The 16,735-nt window shown below is 36.2% G+C and overlaps 1 protein-coding gene across 2 annotated transcripts in view; it reads right to left on the minus strand.

Annotated features, from left to right (window-relative positions):
- SRGAP3 (SLIT-ROBO Rho GTPase activating protein 3) overlaps positions 1-16,735 on the minus strand; it is a 216,734-nt gene that overhangs the window by 45,767 nt on the left and 154,232 nt on the right. For both annotated transcript variants that reach the window (XM_026678703.2, XM_026678710.2), the window contains exons 6-10: positions 11,761-11,889; positions 5,503-5,724; positions 4,464-4,565; positions 2,554-2,751; positions 299-383 (exon numbers count right to left, since the gene is read on the minus strand). In XM_026678703.2, the coding sequence (XP_026534488.1) occupies positions 299-383; positions 2,554-2,751; positions 4,464-4,565; positions 5,503-5,724; positions 11,761-11,889 (736 nt within the window). The remainder of the gene's footprint in view (positions 1-298; positions 384-2,553; positions 2,752-4,463; positions 4,566-5,502; positions 5,725-11,760; positions 11,890-16,735) is intronic.

The following is a 16,735-nucleotide window of genomic DNA, read 5'->3' on the forward strand; positions in this document are numbered from 1 at the left end:
CCAACCCCAAATCTGGGATGCCCACCCTGAAAGGAATCCAGGCAAATGGCATCATGGGACAACTGGAATTGCTTTTAGTACCACATGTTGACCCCTGGAATTGGAAAAGGCTGGAATATTGGTGAAGTGCAGCATGAGGAACAAAGAAGCAAAATGGGCTGTTTTGCATTTAACAACAACCAGATAATACTTCTGGTTACAACAGCAGATACAAGAGAAAGAACCAAAGCAGATGACAATTAAGAAATCTATGGTTTAGCTTGAAACCTATGGTAGCAAGAAATGCAATGTAACTTACCTTCTCCTAGAGTCTGCTTCAGTAAGTCATGCTTAGCTTGCAGCTTAGTAATAAGGTTACTGCCATTCAAATACTCTTTAAATTTCTGAAGAAGAGAAAAAACAAATCCATACAACTATAAACAAGATGAGCAAAGAATTCGGATAGGACATACTTTGAGCTAAAGGTAGTCCTCAATTAACAACAACAATTGAGACCAGAGTTGCCATCATTAAGCAACATGGTTGTAAACCACGATATCACATAATCATGCTGCTTAGCATAGGCAATTCCAGTTGTCCCATTTGCCACTGTTAAGCAAACCATCACATTTCATTAAGCAAGGATGTCATATGCTTGTCATTTGCAACCCTCTTCAGGCTTCCCAATTGACTTTGTTTGTCAGAAGCTAGCAATAAAGGTTGCAAATGAAAAATACATGACCAGAGCGATGCTGTTATAGCCAGAGATCCAAAGACTGGTCATAAATACCACTCTTTCAGCACATCACAAGTTTGAATAGTTGCTGAATGAATGAGGACTCTCTCTCTCTCTCTCTTTCTCTTTCTCTCTCTCTCTCTCTCCTCTCCCTCTCCCTCTCCCTCTCCCTCCCTCCCTCCCTCCCCCTCTCTCTCTCTCCATGCATGCATGTATGCATGCATACATATTCATTTTCCTCTTGGTGTTCTCAGTATACTAAATAGGAAAGAAAAAGCAAATTTCTAAGTTGCAAGGAATCAGATTTTGGTTACCCACAGGAGTTCTTAACCAAGCTTTCCCTCTCTGTAAAAAGTAGGTAACAGTAACACTCCTGTTTATATTCTAAATTATATTTTGATTTAATTGTACGAGGTGCAATGACAATAAAGTAAACTTAAGTCAAAAACCTTTGTATTCACCCATATAATTCTACAGGTCTAGAAACAGAGGGAAAGCATGGGGTGTGGGAAGGAGAAACATGCATATTAGTTGAAGGTACAGAAATAAGAAGACTCAAAAATGAATACACACAGCACTAATTACAAAATACAAATTCCAGTAACCTCTCTCAATTAAGAAAATGATATTTGTTATGATGATATATTATGTGTTAGTGAAAATAATTCCATGGGTTGAACCTCACATTCTAATTAAGTCAATAGATGGCAGATAGATTTAAGTGCTCTCATTTCTAAGCTTTTTGCTGCAATATGTGGTGAACGACAAAATCCCAAAGTGCAAAGTTTGGCAAGATTTTTAGGTGAATAGCACGCATTTGCTAAGTATTATGAATTGTACTGTGTATATGTAGTTTCATCAGATACAACTAATGTAAGAACTAAAATAAACTCTGCTTGGATGTTATTAAAGTTAAAACACCCCTCCTCCACATTGCTCAAATTATAACTTCTTGCAGATAGTTGTACAATCTGCATGACTGTACATAAAAGCACTACTGCATACAGTTCTACTGTATACCCATTGTCTTCTTCTAAGTCAAAGCCTTCCATTCTTAGGATGATAAGGCACAAGGAGATCAACAAAACTATATGAGTTTCTAACTTAGATAGTTGCCTTAGAGCAAGAATGTTTGCAGAAAAATGAAGTTACTTGAGGAATATTGATGGAGGAGGATCTTAACAAGTTTCAATCAGACTTGTCACATTATGCTATGAGGCGAGGGAAAAGTTATCTATACTACTTAGCTGCCAAACTTTGTAGATATCTCCAGCTTTGCCTTCATAACCAGAGTAACAAGAATCAATATTACACAGTTTTTTTATTTTAAAAAGATTTCCAACAGTAAAAATCAACATATTATAAAAGGTTTCTAAAAAGACATGAATCTAAGAACTTCCAATTCTAACTAGGGCAAATCTAGTAATATGTGGCCAGCAGAATTTACAAAATTCTTCTCAGCTGACTTGAACAATGGAAGAAAAGTATTTTCAGGAATGTGGTAGAATATATGAATAGCCCCTAATTTAAAGGGATATGTTTAAGCAAAATCTGGACATTTAGAATTAAAGGTCCCAGATATCTTTACTTCAAAGCCTTGAGGACTATTGCTAAAAACCCTCCTTCAAACAAGGCACATGAAATTCTCATAACTATTGTACATTAAAAGAACATTTGTGCATACTTGAGAAGGGAAGAGTAATTTGATGTGCACATGCCATAAAAATATAATATGGGCATTTCGAACCTAATATGCAACTATAACTTTGTGGGATGAATATTTCACTAATGTGTTTTTAAAAGTACTGGACTCAAAATAGACAGAAATTGTTCCTCACAGTAAAGTAGAACATTTCAGTTTCTTGTTGGTTGGCTCTTCTCTTGGCAATGTTTATTTTACTCATGTAAGTCTCTGAAGCAGCTGATTTGATGGATTCAGTTGAGCGACTATGCTGGAAAGCATCTGAGACATCAAAATCTTCCACGGTCAGCATGTCTTGCAGTGTCTGCATTGTGGCATCCAATGTTTTTCGTACCTGTAGAAAATGGATATACAGAAAAGCAGAGTGAAAGATACAGTTTTGCACTATAAATGTATAACTTTTGTTACACTGGTGTCTTTTTTAACAAATGCTTTCCAAAATCAAGCTCTTAGTTTAACAGGATGTTCTCGCTTACAAATGAAAAATATTTATACATGATTCAGAGAGAAGTATGTTGCTGTATCTTCATACCATCATGCAATCATGAAAAAAAAATCAAACAGAACTCTTAAGAAATTATTTTAATCATAATGATTTAAAAGTGAACTAGAGAGATGCTGTCTTTAACTTTGTACCATGCAGAGGTTGTGTCAGCTTCTGTACACTTACAGAGTCACTGAAACATGAAATTTAATCAGAAGAACCTCATCTTTTGCATATAATTGTATACCACTGGATTTATAACCCTAGAGACAGCCAGTCATAAAGAACCCCTTACTTAATGTTCACATTACATCAAATGGAAAAGTTTCGTATCCATAAACTGTTTCCGACATTGTCTTTTGTTCTTGACATTTCTCGTCTGCTTCTTTTTTAGGATCAAATAAATTCCATTCAATCATATTTCTCTCTGTCTTCTTCTTCTAGATTCATTTATATATTTGTTTTGCAATACAATCTTCATTAATTCTCTTGAAAAATACCTCAATATATACAGTACATATTTCTTACTGGTGACTTTATTCTCGCAAATGTCCCTTGTCTTTCATCAATAGATTTGAAGGGGCACTTCATAAGACTATTTGAATCTTTCTAAATGTTTTACATAGTCCTAATGCCTATGACTAATTAGATTTGTAAAGCCTCTGAAGTCACAAGCAGAAATTTCTTGAGTAACTACAGCCTCAAAGTGATCCACAATTATTTCTAGTTCAAACAATTAATAAAAAACAACATGTGTAGCAATACAATTACCAGAACCTCTCGAAAACTATAGTAGATGAGTAATACTAAATTAATAGTAATGGAAATGGACATAACTCTAATGGTAAACAATATTCTACAATGCTCAGTCACAGAACACAATATTACACTGACAATATTGCATGGACAATATTGCACGGAATCCCCGTTCCCAATCTTCCTAAAATCAAGAGGGCATGAAGATGATTTTACAAGTATGAGTTAAATAGTAAGTTATGTAATTCAATGGTTCAATTATTACTCTTTTGATCTGATAAGATACAGTTTTGCCTCCTGGAATTTTAATTCAATTTTTTAAATCCAAGTAGGATATTCCTTTGCTTTGTACCATTTATATCCCCTTTAGTAAACTGGGAAGCTCAGATCTATTGTGAAGATACATCACCTTAACCATACAAGAAAAAAAAATAGTTTAGTAAAACATAGCTTAAAACTAATATTAAAATATATCAATGAAAAATAGATCCAAAGTGGTTCATGAGAGAGTCAGGTCTAAATAAACAAATGACCATTGGTGCAGATATTCCAAAATAGGAATAATGTGATAGTTGTGCTTTGCGCTCATCAGCAGATTAACTGTTGTGTTTTTTACAACTTCTTGACATTTTTGAAAAAAAGTGCCCTGTGATACATATTACAATAGTCACAGATTCTGGACTATTTCGATCAAGAAGGTATTAACTATCCAAATGACTTTCAAAATCACTTCAAACAGAAGCATTAGCATAACTTGTGTGAATGGTGTTTGTTTACTTACAGTTAAAAACAATTACAGCTCTCACCTCTTCATTCTCTATTTTGAGCGTGGTTAGTCTAGACTGTAGCTGATGATATCGCATGAGCAATTCCGTCTGAACCGGCTGCTGGGCGCTTACTTGACATACCTGTAGAAAGAAAATATAAGCCTCTGCAAATTCAAGCTAATGGAGAATATTGGCAGAAAAAAATGATCTTCCGTTAAAATGGTCTTTTTTTAACAAAATAATTTCTTTTAGAATCTGACAAGGTAGCTGAATCACATATAAAATAATGACAATAGTGACCATTTATGCCAGTATGCCAAATCAACTCTAATATTTCGAAATATTTCAAGATATTGGCTCATTCTAGCAGAGATTACATAACTAGTGTTCCAAAAGCAGCATCTGAATAAATCACCCTATAAAACATGGGTGTCAAACTCGATCGTGTCACATGACATATTGTGATGTATCGTGACATTTTTGCCTTTGTGGAGCCGGGGTGGACATGGCCTATGTGTGACACATCTGGCCCATAGGCCGTCAGTTTGACAGACTGCTGTAAAAGGTCTAAATATTAACCACTTTTTATGCCCAACATATAGCAAAAGCCATCTGTTTCTTAATTTATTTAAATGGTGAAAAGAATTCTCAACAAAGAAATGTCCAGTGAAGAATGAAAGTTCTAATATAATATGTGTCTAAAAAGTTCTAAGTGAAATGGAAAATAGCACTGGTCTAAGCCTACTGTGAAAATGTGGTCCTTGTTCTAAAATAGATGGGGAACAATGGCTCCCTTTATAACTTGTGGACTTCAACTCCCAGAATTCCTGCTGCAGAGCTGGCTCAGAAATTCAGGAGTTGAAGTCCATAAGTCATAAAACGGCCGTCATTCCTCAGCCCTATTCTAAAAGAAGAAGAAAAGAAAAAAGAATTCCACTAACTACAACATCATTTCAAAGCTAACAAATGAAACACAAATGACATTAAAGCTAAACTCATTCATTCTAATACACAAGAAGCATTACATTTGAAGGAAAATTGCATTATGAAGCAACACGAACCATTTCTAATTACGTACCTCATCCCCCATGTGAGGCTGATAGTCAAACTTCAGCGGAGGACAGAAGACCTGGTTGCACATGTCCATAACTGTATGCTTGTCACTTCGTGCATCCAGGTTGTCTACAGCATTTTCAATTATGTCCAACCCCTCATGGCGTGAGGTTTCTAGATTGTATTCAGCAGAAAGATATGTTCTGAATGTCCGTGCTAGACTAGCATGGAATCCCAAGTCACAGCACTAAGGAAGAAAAAACAAAGATTAAACAACAGCACATACAAATTATTTCTAGATAGAATAACAGGTTATTCACTTGAAGAAATACTAAGTAGCTATGTGTTATTTGTTTGCTTGTTTGTTTAAAAGAATATCCAATCTTTTAATTTAGGAGCTCAAAGCTCAACAAACTAGTGAGACAGGTTGGGCTGAGAGTGAGTAACTGGCCAAAAATCACTCAGGGAGCTGCTATGGCTAGGAGTAGAACTTAGCCATAGAACTTAGATTGACCTGAGGCCAAACCGATACCTTAACACTACACTATGCTGGCTTTTCACTCTACACTTCAAAGTATTTTATTGTACATTATCTATTTATCTATCTATCTATCTATCTATCCATCCATCCATCCATCTATCTATATCTATCTATTGTGTGTGTGTGTGTGTGTGTGTGTGTGTATGGTTGTAAGCTGAAAAAAGGACACTGACTTCAGACCTGTGTTATAAATAGGATTAAAGATAAAAACTAAGAAAGGAATGGTAAGAAATCTAAAGGTATCAGATCAACAATGCAATGCAATACTTCTGTGGATTAGAAATGAACAGGGCTAATGTCCACTTTTTCATCTGACTGAATCTTCAATAGAATAAATTCCAAAATTACTGCAGTAGAAATGAGAATTGATTTATCTGATCTTATGCTTCATTGTAACTCAAAAGTGCAAGAATTAGCATTTGAATAAGTATTTCTATCAGCCAGAATGATCTATTGCAAGTCTTCTGTAGCCAGCAATATCCAGAATTCCAGAGACTATGGTGGGAACTATGGTGGCCCTTGTAAAACACACAGTCATTCATAACTTTATTATATCTACATTCATACTTCCATTCATCCATCCATCCATCCATTCATTTTGCTCATAAGATAAGCAGCAGGAAGCATAACAGTGTGACAAGAACATCATTGCTCTAATGTAAAATGTTTCCTAGGCATTACATGACAGGGTCTTCTGATATTTTACTCTGGGAAGTAGAACAATTTTACAAACAAACAACAGGTAGTTTTATTGGAGAAATATAGTTAGAAATAAACACATCCAGATTTTTACAAACTTCTCCTGAGTTTAATAGATCTCTGGGCTTCAAATGACTTTTCATTTGCATTCACGGATTAGCCTTCACTCCCTCTTGTATGTTTTTAGAGGACCCAACCCTTCATTTCCACCAAATTTAGCCTGCATTACCACAGTTGAAACTAGCGATAGCACCGCTAACCACATACTTCCGATCTGAGAAGGCCTCAAGACCTGCAGTACCTAATTTAAAAGGTATCACTTTACAGCCAAGACCAAAGTAGACTAAACTCCCCACATCAAAAGAAACTTTTTCAGCCACACAAATGTCTGCCTTGAGTAATTTTCAAAGCCGCAAACTAAATGCCAAATTTTTCAAATGAACTTGGGAGACACAAACGTAGCTGTTTATAAAGTGAAGAAAGTAAGAGGTACATTTAGCTAGCAGTTGTCTTCTGAACCTTTAAATATTAAACACATGGCACAAAAAGCTGACACACACCCCATGTTTTGAGTTTAATTAAACTTGTCACAATTTTTATTACATACCAACACAGGACCAAGCTTGATAGTTTGCATCCATTGTTACTTTTATTTTATTTCAATTTTGTGTATTCATACAGGTAGTCCTCGACTTACAACAGTTTGTTTAGTGACCATTCAAAGTTAAAACAGCACTGAAAATAGTGATGTATGATCATTTTTCACACTTATGACCATTGCAGTATTCCCCATAGTCAAGTGATCAATATTCAGATGCTTGGCAACTGACTCATATTTATGATGATTGAACTGTCCTGGGGTTATGTGATCAACTTTTGCAACCTTTTGACAAGCAAAGTCAATGGGGAAGCCAGATTCACTTAACAACCATATTACTAATTTAAAAACTGCACTTAACAAATGGGACAAGAAAAGTCATAAAATGGGGCAAAACTCACTTAACAAATTTCTTATGTAGCATCATAAATTTTGGACTCAGTTGGGGTCATAAATTGAGGACTATCTGTAAGGACAGGATTCATGTTGTTTTCCCCATCAGCCTAAAATAGAACTGAATTATAACATGCTCCTCTGTTACATTCAAAAAAACATGTTGCTTTTTGAGACCTGCAACATTCAATCAACAGAAGGGAAAAAAAGAATAGGGACAACAATTTCCACTAGGAAGCATTTTTCCTCTTGGCTTCATGCACATGTACAATTCCTTTCGTCAGAAGTTCTGGAATGCACTGACTCTACAGAGAGAAAATAATTTCCCGTGAACTTAGCTATTTATTTATCCATCCATCCCTTACCAATCTAATCTGCCAGGCTTTGACTTTATCTAAGCATTCCTGAAAATGAAGGTGTCTTTAATAAACAATGTACAATACATTCTGTTGATGCACTGTTTCCATCTAGCATACAGGATTAGGAAAGACTTCTGTGTAGGCTATTGTCAGAGTAGGTATGTGCAGGCGGATTCATATTTTCAGTGGTGTATTGCTGGTTGTACCCCAAAAGTAATAGCAGGACCAAGAATAAATTAAAATCTAAGTGCCTTTCATATCAAGCTTTTGGATTCAGAGGCAAAAAGGGTACTTTGCAGTGTGTCCAAAGCTCACTTTGATTATGGGTATAGCATAAACTATAATTAAGCATGATGTCTGAATTGAGCAGATAAGTCACCTATCAAAACGTGTGGGAGAGAGAGAGATTTGTTTTGTTCACCAGTATTCCAAGCTCTGCTTTTAAAGCCTGTTGTAATGCTAATAGGAGATATGTCATACTGGCTATGGATTATGGGAATTAGAACCCAAGACATTAGGGCAGCAGCGGGTAGGGGAAAAGCCAATCTATATCTACCATTTCTAATTCAAAATATACACGCTATGAAATTACAAGTAACTCCTTGCCATTTAGGGGGGCAAGGAGAAACTGAGTATTGAAAGTTTACAGAGATTTCCCTTCTTATATTCATTGTGACTTCTGGATACATAGAGCATCTCTATTTTACACCCATTTGGTTTGTTTTTCTTATGATTCATGCAGATCTTTTTAGCTGAACCAGGTACTTTTGCTCATCATAGCCACTAAGACTATATTTATGTCTAATTTTACAAATGGAAAACAAACAATGGTGGGTGGGTTCTTTCTGTTTGCCTGACTAAACATCGTGTTTATGTTAGTAGAGAAGAACTCATGAAAAATCGTTTTCCTTATATATGTAAGAAAAGCTGACTTCTAAATCTCTACTCTGGTAGCAGTTTTAAACATTCGCAGTAGGAATGGGGCATAGTAATAGGTTCAAATGGATTATTATAACCCCATTGGTTTGTGAAGGTTCTGCATTTTAGAAGCAATATATTTTAATTCTTAATCTTTATAAAGAAATGTTCATGTGGGTAATTTTAAAAGATGACCCTCACCTGCTGTGTAAGACATTACTCTCAACTGCTATCTGAAATGATCAACGCAACTCATTCCACTGCAATATGCACAGTCAAAAATGCTGAGATACATAAGTTTGATAATATAAGTAGTAGAAGTTCTTATTGACTACCTAAGGCAGGGGTCCCCAACCCCCAGTCTGTGGACTGCCCCCAGTCAGTGGGATGCTAGAAACCAGGCTACATAAACCAGTGCCCATCCACGGGATGCAGGCAGCACATGAAACCATACCGCCTCCGGTCCATTGAAAAAACTCTGTCCACGGAACCAGTCCCTGATGCCCAAAAGGTTGAGCGCTGCTGACCTAAGGTATGAAATATTCCTTATAGTAACATATTTTGACACTGTATCATGTTGTTCTGACACAGATTGTTCCAAGGATCTTCAAACTTGGTAAGTTTAAGACTTGTGGACTTCAACTACCAGAATTCCTGAGCTAACATGACTTGAGGAGGAATTCTGAGAACTGAAGTCCACAAGTCTTAAAGCTGTCAACTTTGAAGACCCCTGCATTATTCATATGTGAAAAACGGGCCGAAGTGCCTTTTCTTCAAGAAAGCTGAAATAAACAGCAATAACACTTAAGAAGTATATACCACTTCACAATGCTTTACTAAGCCTTCTCTGAGAAGTTTACAGAGTCAGCATATTGCCCCCAACAATCTGGGTTCTCATTTTACTGACCTCGGAAGGATAGAAGGCTGATTAAGATAGATGTATGCAAGATACACAAACTTAATAACATTATTTTTGCAAGCAAACCACATATAATTAGTCAAATTTACTTATAGTGAATCAAGTATGGCTTGGGTTAGGCCCTTAAAGGAAATTTCCTGTACAGGCAAGAAAAGACTTCTGCTGGCTTCTGGACCCAGAATGTGAAAACCCAGCTCCTTTGAGAAATCCATAATATTGGGAAGGAAGGAAGGAAGGAAGGAAGGAAGGAAGGAAGGAAGGAAGGAAGGAAGGAAGGAAGGAAGGAAGGAAGGAAGGAAGGAAGGAAGGAAGGAAGGAAGGAAGGAAGGAAGGAAGGAAAGAGCAGTGGACCAGCAGTGAGGTGGACAGAGTTAATTAAAATGACAATTGGTACATTACTGAGAAACCTAAAGGTCTAGAGTGGGAACAGATCATCTTGGAAAATGTCAACGTATGTGGCTGATAAGAGTCATAAAAAACTTGGTGATGCATAACATTCAATGGTACACTTAATATGATTTAGAGGTATAATTAAAGGAAATTAATTTTCAGCCATTTAAAACACTGCAGATTTGAGATTAAAGATCATTGTTTGTATTACTTTTTAATGACCTGTGTTTATCTAGAGTCCAATTTGTATTTCACCAGCAAGATGATAACCCGTGTTGCAAACTATAATTGGATTCAGTGCATGTTTAAAGTAGGCGGAAATCTTATTTGAAATGCCTGATCAAGCCAAAGCATGAACGTGTATAGTGTTCTAATTCTGAGCTATCTGCAGACTCTCATTGACCTACAAAATAAAGAGTTTTAGATGCACAAAATCCACTCTCCAACAATCAGTGAAACAACTCATATCTTATTTTTCACTGTGGATTTTAAGAATTTTTTGGTAGTTTTGTGGGCAGTTCACAAACTAAAGTTTGATCTACAATAGGGGTATTAAACTCAAGGCCTGGGGGGGTCAGATCTGGCCCACGGGGCTGCCCTGGAAACAGCAAAGGACTGGCCCCTGGGGCCTCTGCCAGTGCAAATGGCCCTCCTGAGCTCCATTTTCACTGGCAGAGGGTTGCAGGACACCGCTGCAGCTAAAAACGGAGCTTGGGAGCCCACTTTTGCTGGCAGAGCACCTGGCCAACACCTGTGCCCCCGACATGAGTGACATCAAGCTTGCCATGTCCCCTGGCCACCACCTATCCTCTCCTCCCCCGAGGCCAAACACAACTCTGATGTGGCCCTCAATGAAATCAAGTTTGATACTCCTGATCTACAAAGTTGAGAAATAGTACCTGGCTATCTATCTTTCTTATCTCCTGTAAGCGTCTGTCTTATCAGCTCTATTTTAAAACTTCTACTCTTTTATCTTTCTTCCAATACATAACAGTTTTGTTTGGACATTATTATCACCACTCTCTATTCTTGCCTGACAGCATTTATATTTGCTGAACTCAATCTTCATCTGCCTTGACTTGTATTTTGCTCTCACTTCATTGCAATCATTTTTTTTTTGGGGGGGGGGGAATCATTGTTAGTATAACATATTTTAATATATAAAATGTATAAATGAACATAGAACTGTACAGTTCCAAGCATCTATGACTCCTTTAAATTCTTCAGTAGCTGAAAAACACTGCATGTCTGAATATCTTTCTACTTCCATTGCTTTTAAGAAATTACTGGGAGGGGAAAAGCATCAAGATATGAATCCATAGACAAATAGGTCTTGCATGCTGAATACATTAGCAATTGGTCATAAATTAAGACCGCATCCCTGCATGTCCACAGTCTAGAATGCAACAATTTTCATTAGAAAGGTGAATGACATTGCTATAAAAGAGAATCACTTTGGTACTCACATCAATTAAATCGGAAACATCATGGATGTAGTATTTACTGACTGCTGCATTTGTGGCTGCGAGGTTCAGCAGATAATCATTCCTAGCTTTAGTGCACTTGAGCTTGTTTTCAGAATATTTTGCTTGTCTCTGAAAAATGGAACACACAAGATTCAAACAAAATGTATTCAGTTTCCCAAACCTTGTATTTTTCCCCCAAATTCAGGCTCTTAGGACATAAAAATACCCCATTAGATCAGACTGCAGCATATCTAGTCTAGCATTCTGTGGCCAACCACAGGTCAGAGGGAAGCCGCCAATCAAGGCATGGGAATAACAACTCCTTTCTGCTGTGGTTTCTTGATGCCATGCCATCCCTGATCTTGGGGATATATATAGCCATAATGACTGGTAGCCATTGATAGTTTATGTTCTATGAATTTTTAAAGAGAAGCATTCTGTACTGATATGCTAGTTACAATTTAAAGGGTGGGGACACAATATAATTTACAACTGATAGTTTTCCTGAATATTTCCAGTAGAGTTAACCACCTGACAGGCAGGTTTCAATTTTTGTACAATGGATATAAAGTACTTGAACATTTGTTACCACATCAAGAAATACTTGGCAGCCCCCACCCACCAACCAAGTGGTAAGCGAGGGTTCAAATATAGTCAAGATTTTTTTTTTCTGCAGAATTAAGATACAGCATCCAGCATAGTAGACCACTGTGTGTATCATCTGCTTTTTTCTGAAAATATTTCAAACATTCAATGAATAAGGATCCATGTATGTGAATGGAAATTTATGTTAAATAGCCATATGGCAATGTAGGGTTTCTGCATTAGGTCCCTGGACCATAGCTCATAGCAAACATGACACATGGAAACCTACTCAGAGTATCTGAAAAACAGCCTTTGCATAGTGCATGGCAGAGTCATCAAACAACAGCTTTGCTAACAACCAAATGCTAACTTTGTTTAATTTGTGTTGCTGAAAGTTGAGAAAGAAATATTTGTTAATTAAACCTGCAATGAGCAGCAAATTTAACATTAACAATGTCTAAGAATTCAGAAGCAGACAGGTAGACACAAAGATAAAAATTCCTTACCCAAATGGGTAATAAGATGTTATTTGTGGAAATATCCTAAACATTTAATGCTTCCCAATAGTATGTCTGAGTTCACACCACATATTATATTATTGTTTGTTTTCAGGTAGTAAACCACTCAATTTGAAACCATGTTTTGCTACTGCTACTCCTAACTGCAACTATGGTTTAGCATGATGTAGGCATTAAAGTGAAAAGACAACCATCAAAATATATATATTAAAAAAATCATTATTAAGAATAAAATGAACAGGAAGAAAATAATTAATGCGGATTGGAAGTGAACATATAGATAAAGAAAGAGAATGTTTCAGCAGCCACTTTCCTTTCTGCTGAGACAGTAAGTTGTAAAAATGTGAATTGCGGCATGATTTCTGCTAAGAAATCAGATTTATCCCCCAGTAAAAGCCACGTAGTGCCAATCGATTGAGCATTTAAATCTCAGCTCCTGGGATCCAGTTCATCAGGATATGATTTTATTTCTGTAGCTGTGACATTTACATCCAAGAGATAGTAATTCCCATAATTAAAAAGTTGTACAACTATATTAATTTTAAATCATTATAGCACATTATTTCTGAAATGAGTACATCGATCAATGATGGTTTTATTTCCAGGAGGTTTGCAATCACTGATGTGAATGATGTTTTATATGATCTACCACTTATGTTTGGCCTCAAAAAATAAATTCTCCCAACCACTACCTTATGAAGGCCTCCTAGGCCTTCTAGAAACAGATAAAAATTCAATTGCTTGAAAAGGGTTTTAGACCCAATATCCCCTTATTGGTAAGTGTTAGTTCGCTTAAGTTAATACCAATACATTTGATTCCCATTGTTAAGCAATGCACGATGCTTTTCTTAATGCAGTAAACAAAGCAGAAGTTTCTGTTTAGGTAATTCTTAATATACATATGTCTTTAAAGAATGTTCTATAGCGCTATTAAAAGTTGATAACTGGATGAAAAAAGTTGCTGCAATCTATACATAATGTAAGTTCAAACATCAGATGCCATCTATGTGATGCCACTAAATGAGTGGTTGATCAGTGGCTCTTCTAAAAAGAACACATTCTATTCTTCTCATAAATTAGTTAGCACATAATTGATACCATAAAGCTGTTCATTAAATCAAATTTTATTGCCAGCAAGAATAACTTCAATTAAGAGAATAAAAGTCCTGGGTGGGGGGAGATAGTTTGCAATAGTGGTTACATCATCAGGCTAGAAATTGGAGGACCGTGAGTTCTAATCCCACTTTAGGCACAACGACTTGGCTCAGTCACTCTCTCTCTGCCCTAGGAAGGAGGCAAATCACTTTCAAAAAAAACTTGACAAGAAAATTGCAATACTAGACAGGCAGTTGCTAGACCTTCTATCACTGAAGAATTAACTAGTTTAATTCTCATTTGGGATATTTGAATAAATGATATAAAATGCAATATAAGAAGGATACTATTTCGTTCAAAATCATACTCACTATATAGACATTGTGATCGATTATAGATAATCATGTGTAGGAGAGACACTTTATTTGATTTTACTTAATTTTAAAAAATATTTTATTTTAAGAAGAAATGAAAATATTTTTGAATAACCAGCCTTCATATTTCTGTCCAGAATGACATTCATAGAGATAAAGGGATCTATATTGGAACAGTTAATTAGCAGGGCATATGATCTACTATTAGAGATAGAATCCTGAGGGAACATTATCATTTCAGATCATTTCAGGCAGGAATGATTCAGAGTAGGAGATAGAATAGAATATTATTTCTGTAATGCAATCTGCTTCTTGCAATGGTAGGTTTTTATTTGGGGGGTACTTACAGGAAATTTTAAGATAGGAAAACATTTACAAACATTATTCTGATTCAGGAATATGCAAAGCTATCTGATCAACAGTTCCCTAATCTCTTTATGGAAGACTAGGCAGACAGCTGTGAAAAAAAAGATCCCTTGCTCTGTGTATAGACGTAATCTTTTCACTGTGATTGGCCATTAGCAAGATGGCACCCCAGAGCTGCTTACCCTAATTTGATGTTTTCCAGATAAATTGGAATTGAATTCCAAATATCACAAGTCACTGGGGAGTTCTAACCGATTTTGTAGGCATCAATATGAGGAAGATTGCTACAAAGCAATATTCAGATCATGATACAGAACAAACTTAATTCAGAATCCCAACTTAGATTCTCACACATTGGCTCAAAAGCAGTTTTCTCCAACTAGTTGACGTCTGATCATGGTAGCACATTTACTGTAAGCAACTCTTACTGCTTTCATTATTAATCCACCTTGGAAGAGGTGGTGTTATGAGTTTGCTCTCTCTTGCAGTAAGGTGTTTGTTTAATGGTATTTTAATTATGATATAAATGTAGGTATTTATTTTTGTTATTAATGTAATTGTTACTCTGTTGCTTTAACTTTAATTACAGATATTGGATGTACAAGCTGTTCAGAGTCAATATCGGTTCCAGCAGCACATAAGCCTAGTAAAGTAAATATCAAAATTAAAAAGAAGGAAACAAGCTACATATACAAATTATTTATACTAAGCAAGGCTATTTTAAAATCCTGTTTTATTTTTCGGTGTGAAGATAGCGGTAATCCTTTAAAATAGTTTATGTAACACTAAGATTTTCCAAGGATATTTTTTTTATTGCTAATAAAACTGATGCAAAAGGGAAGGCATTGTGAATCATAACTTATTAGATATAATAGCGGATTACTATCAGCCTTAGATCATTATTTTGTCTACAATGTCATTGCCACAAAGTCATCTGATTTTTCTTTTCTTTTTACGATCCTGTAATCTCTTAATTTGGGGTACAGACAGGACAACTCAATGGAGCTGAGTGTTTACTGGCCAGATATATTCCTGATGTCTATGTGGAGTTTGCAGTAGATATTTTCTCTTTGCACTCTGAGAAAGAAACATCTGCCACTACCAGGATTGAACTCTTAACCTTCCAAATGTGAGGCTACTGTCTTCACCACTAGGCTACCATGCTGCTCTCAGAAAGACATCTGATAAGCTTTAAAAATGTCCCAAATTTATCTTTATGAAGACTGACTAAAATGTCTAGCCACTTCTTTGATGGTCACAATAAAGTAGTAGTTCAACCATGAAATTTCAACCTTCTTGATACTTTTGACACCATTTACATTAGGACAGTTCTGTAGACCTGTCTCTAATTTTAATTTCAAGGAATTATTATATTGAACAGAATATTGTGTTGACTATCCCACTTCTCCCACCATCTGAAGGGCTGAAGCTTTTACAGTATGTGGAGAGCAGGGAGAAACTTCATTAGAGATGGAAGATCCAAGAGAGAATCCAACCTTAGCAGAAAGTCCATAACTCCAAGAAAATATTCTAATTCATACTTAGAATACAGCATATTGCCATGCGTGCTCCACAACCCAGCACAAGTTTCTTCTTTTGCTCTTCAGTCTTGAAAGACAATCAGTGGCTCTCTCAAGATTAACTGTGTTTGGCAACATGGGAGGGAAAGTGCACATTAACATATGGTGTTTCCTATTCCTCTGGTTGGAGAAGTAGGGATATAATATTTATTTATTATTTGATTTATTTATTTGATTTGTCAATCGCTTACAAGATAATAGGTATAAGTATAAGTATAAGTATGAGTAAGAATACAGGAAATAGTTACAAATAAATGGGGACAATAGGACAGGGGTGGGAGGCACGATGGTGCACTTATGCACGCCCCTTACAGACCTCTTAGGAATGGGGTGAGGTCAAGAGTAGACAGTGTGAGGTTGAAGGAGTGGGGGTTAGAGGATGTAACAACAGAGTCAGGTAGTGCATTCCAGACATTGACCACTCTGTTGCTGAAGTCGTACTTTCTGCAATCAAGTT

This window comes from Notechis scutatus, chromosome 2 (assembly GCF_049901735.1).
Source record: "Notechis scutatus isolate UNSWTSFEM ecotype Mainland chromosome 2, rNotScu1.2, whole genome shotgun sequence".
Lineage (NCBI taxonomy): Eukaryota > Metazoa > Chordata > Lepidosauria > Squamata > Elapidae > Notechis > Notechis scutatus.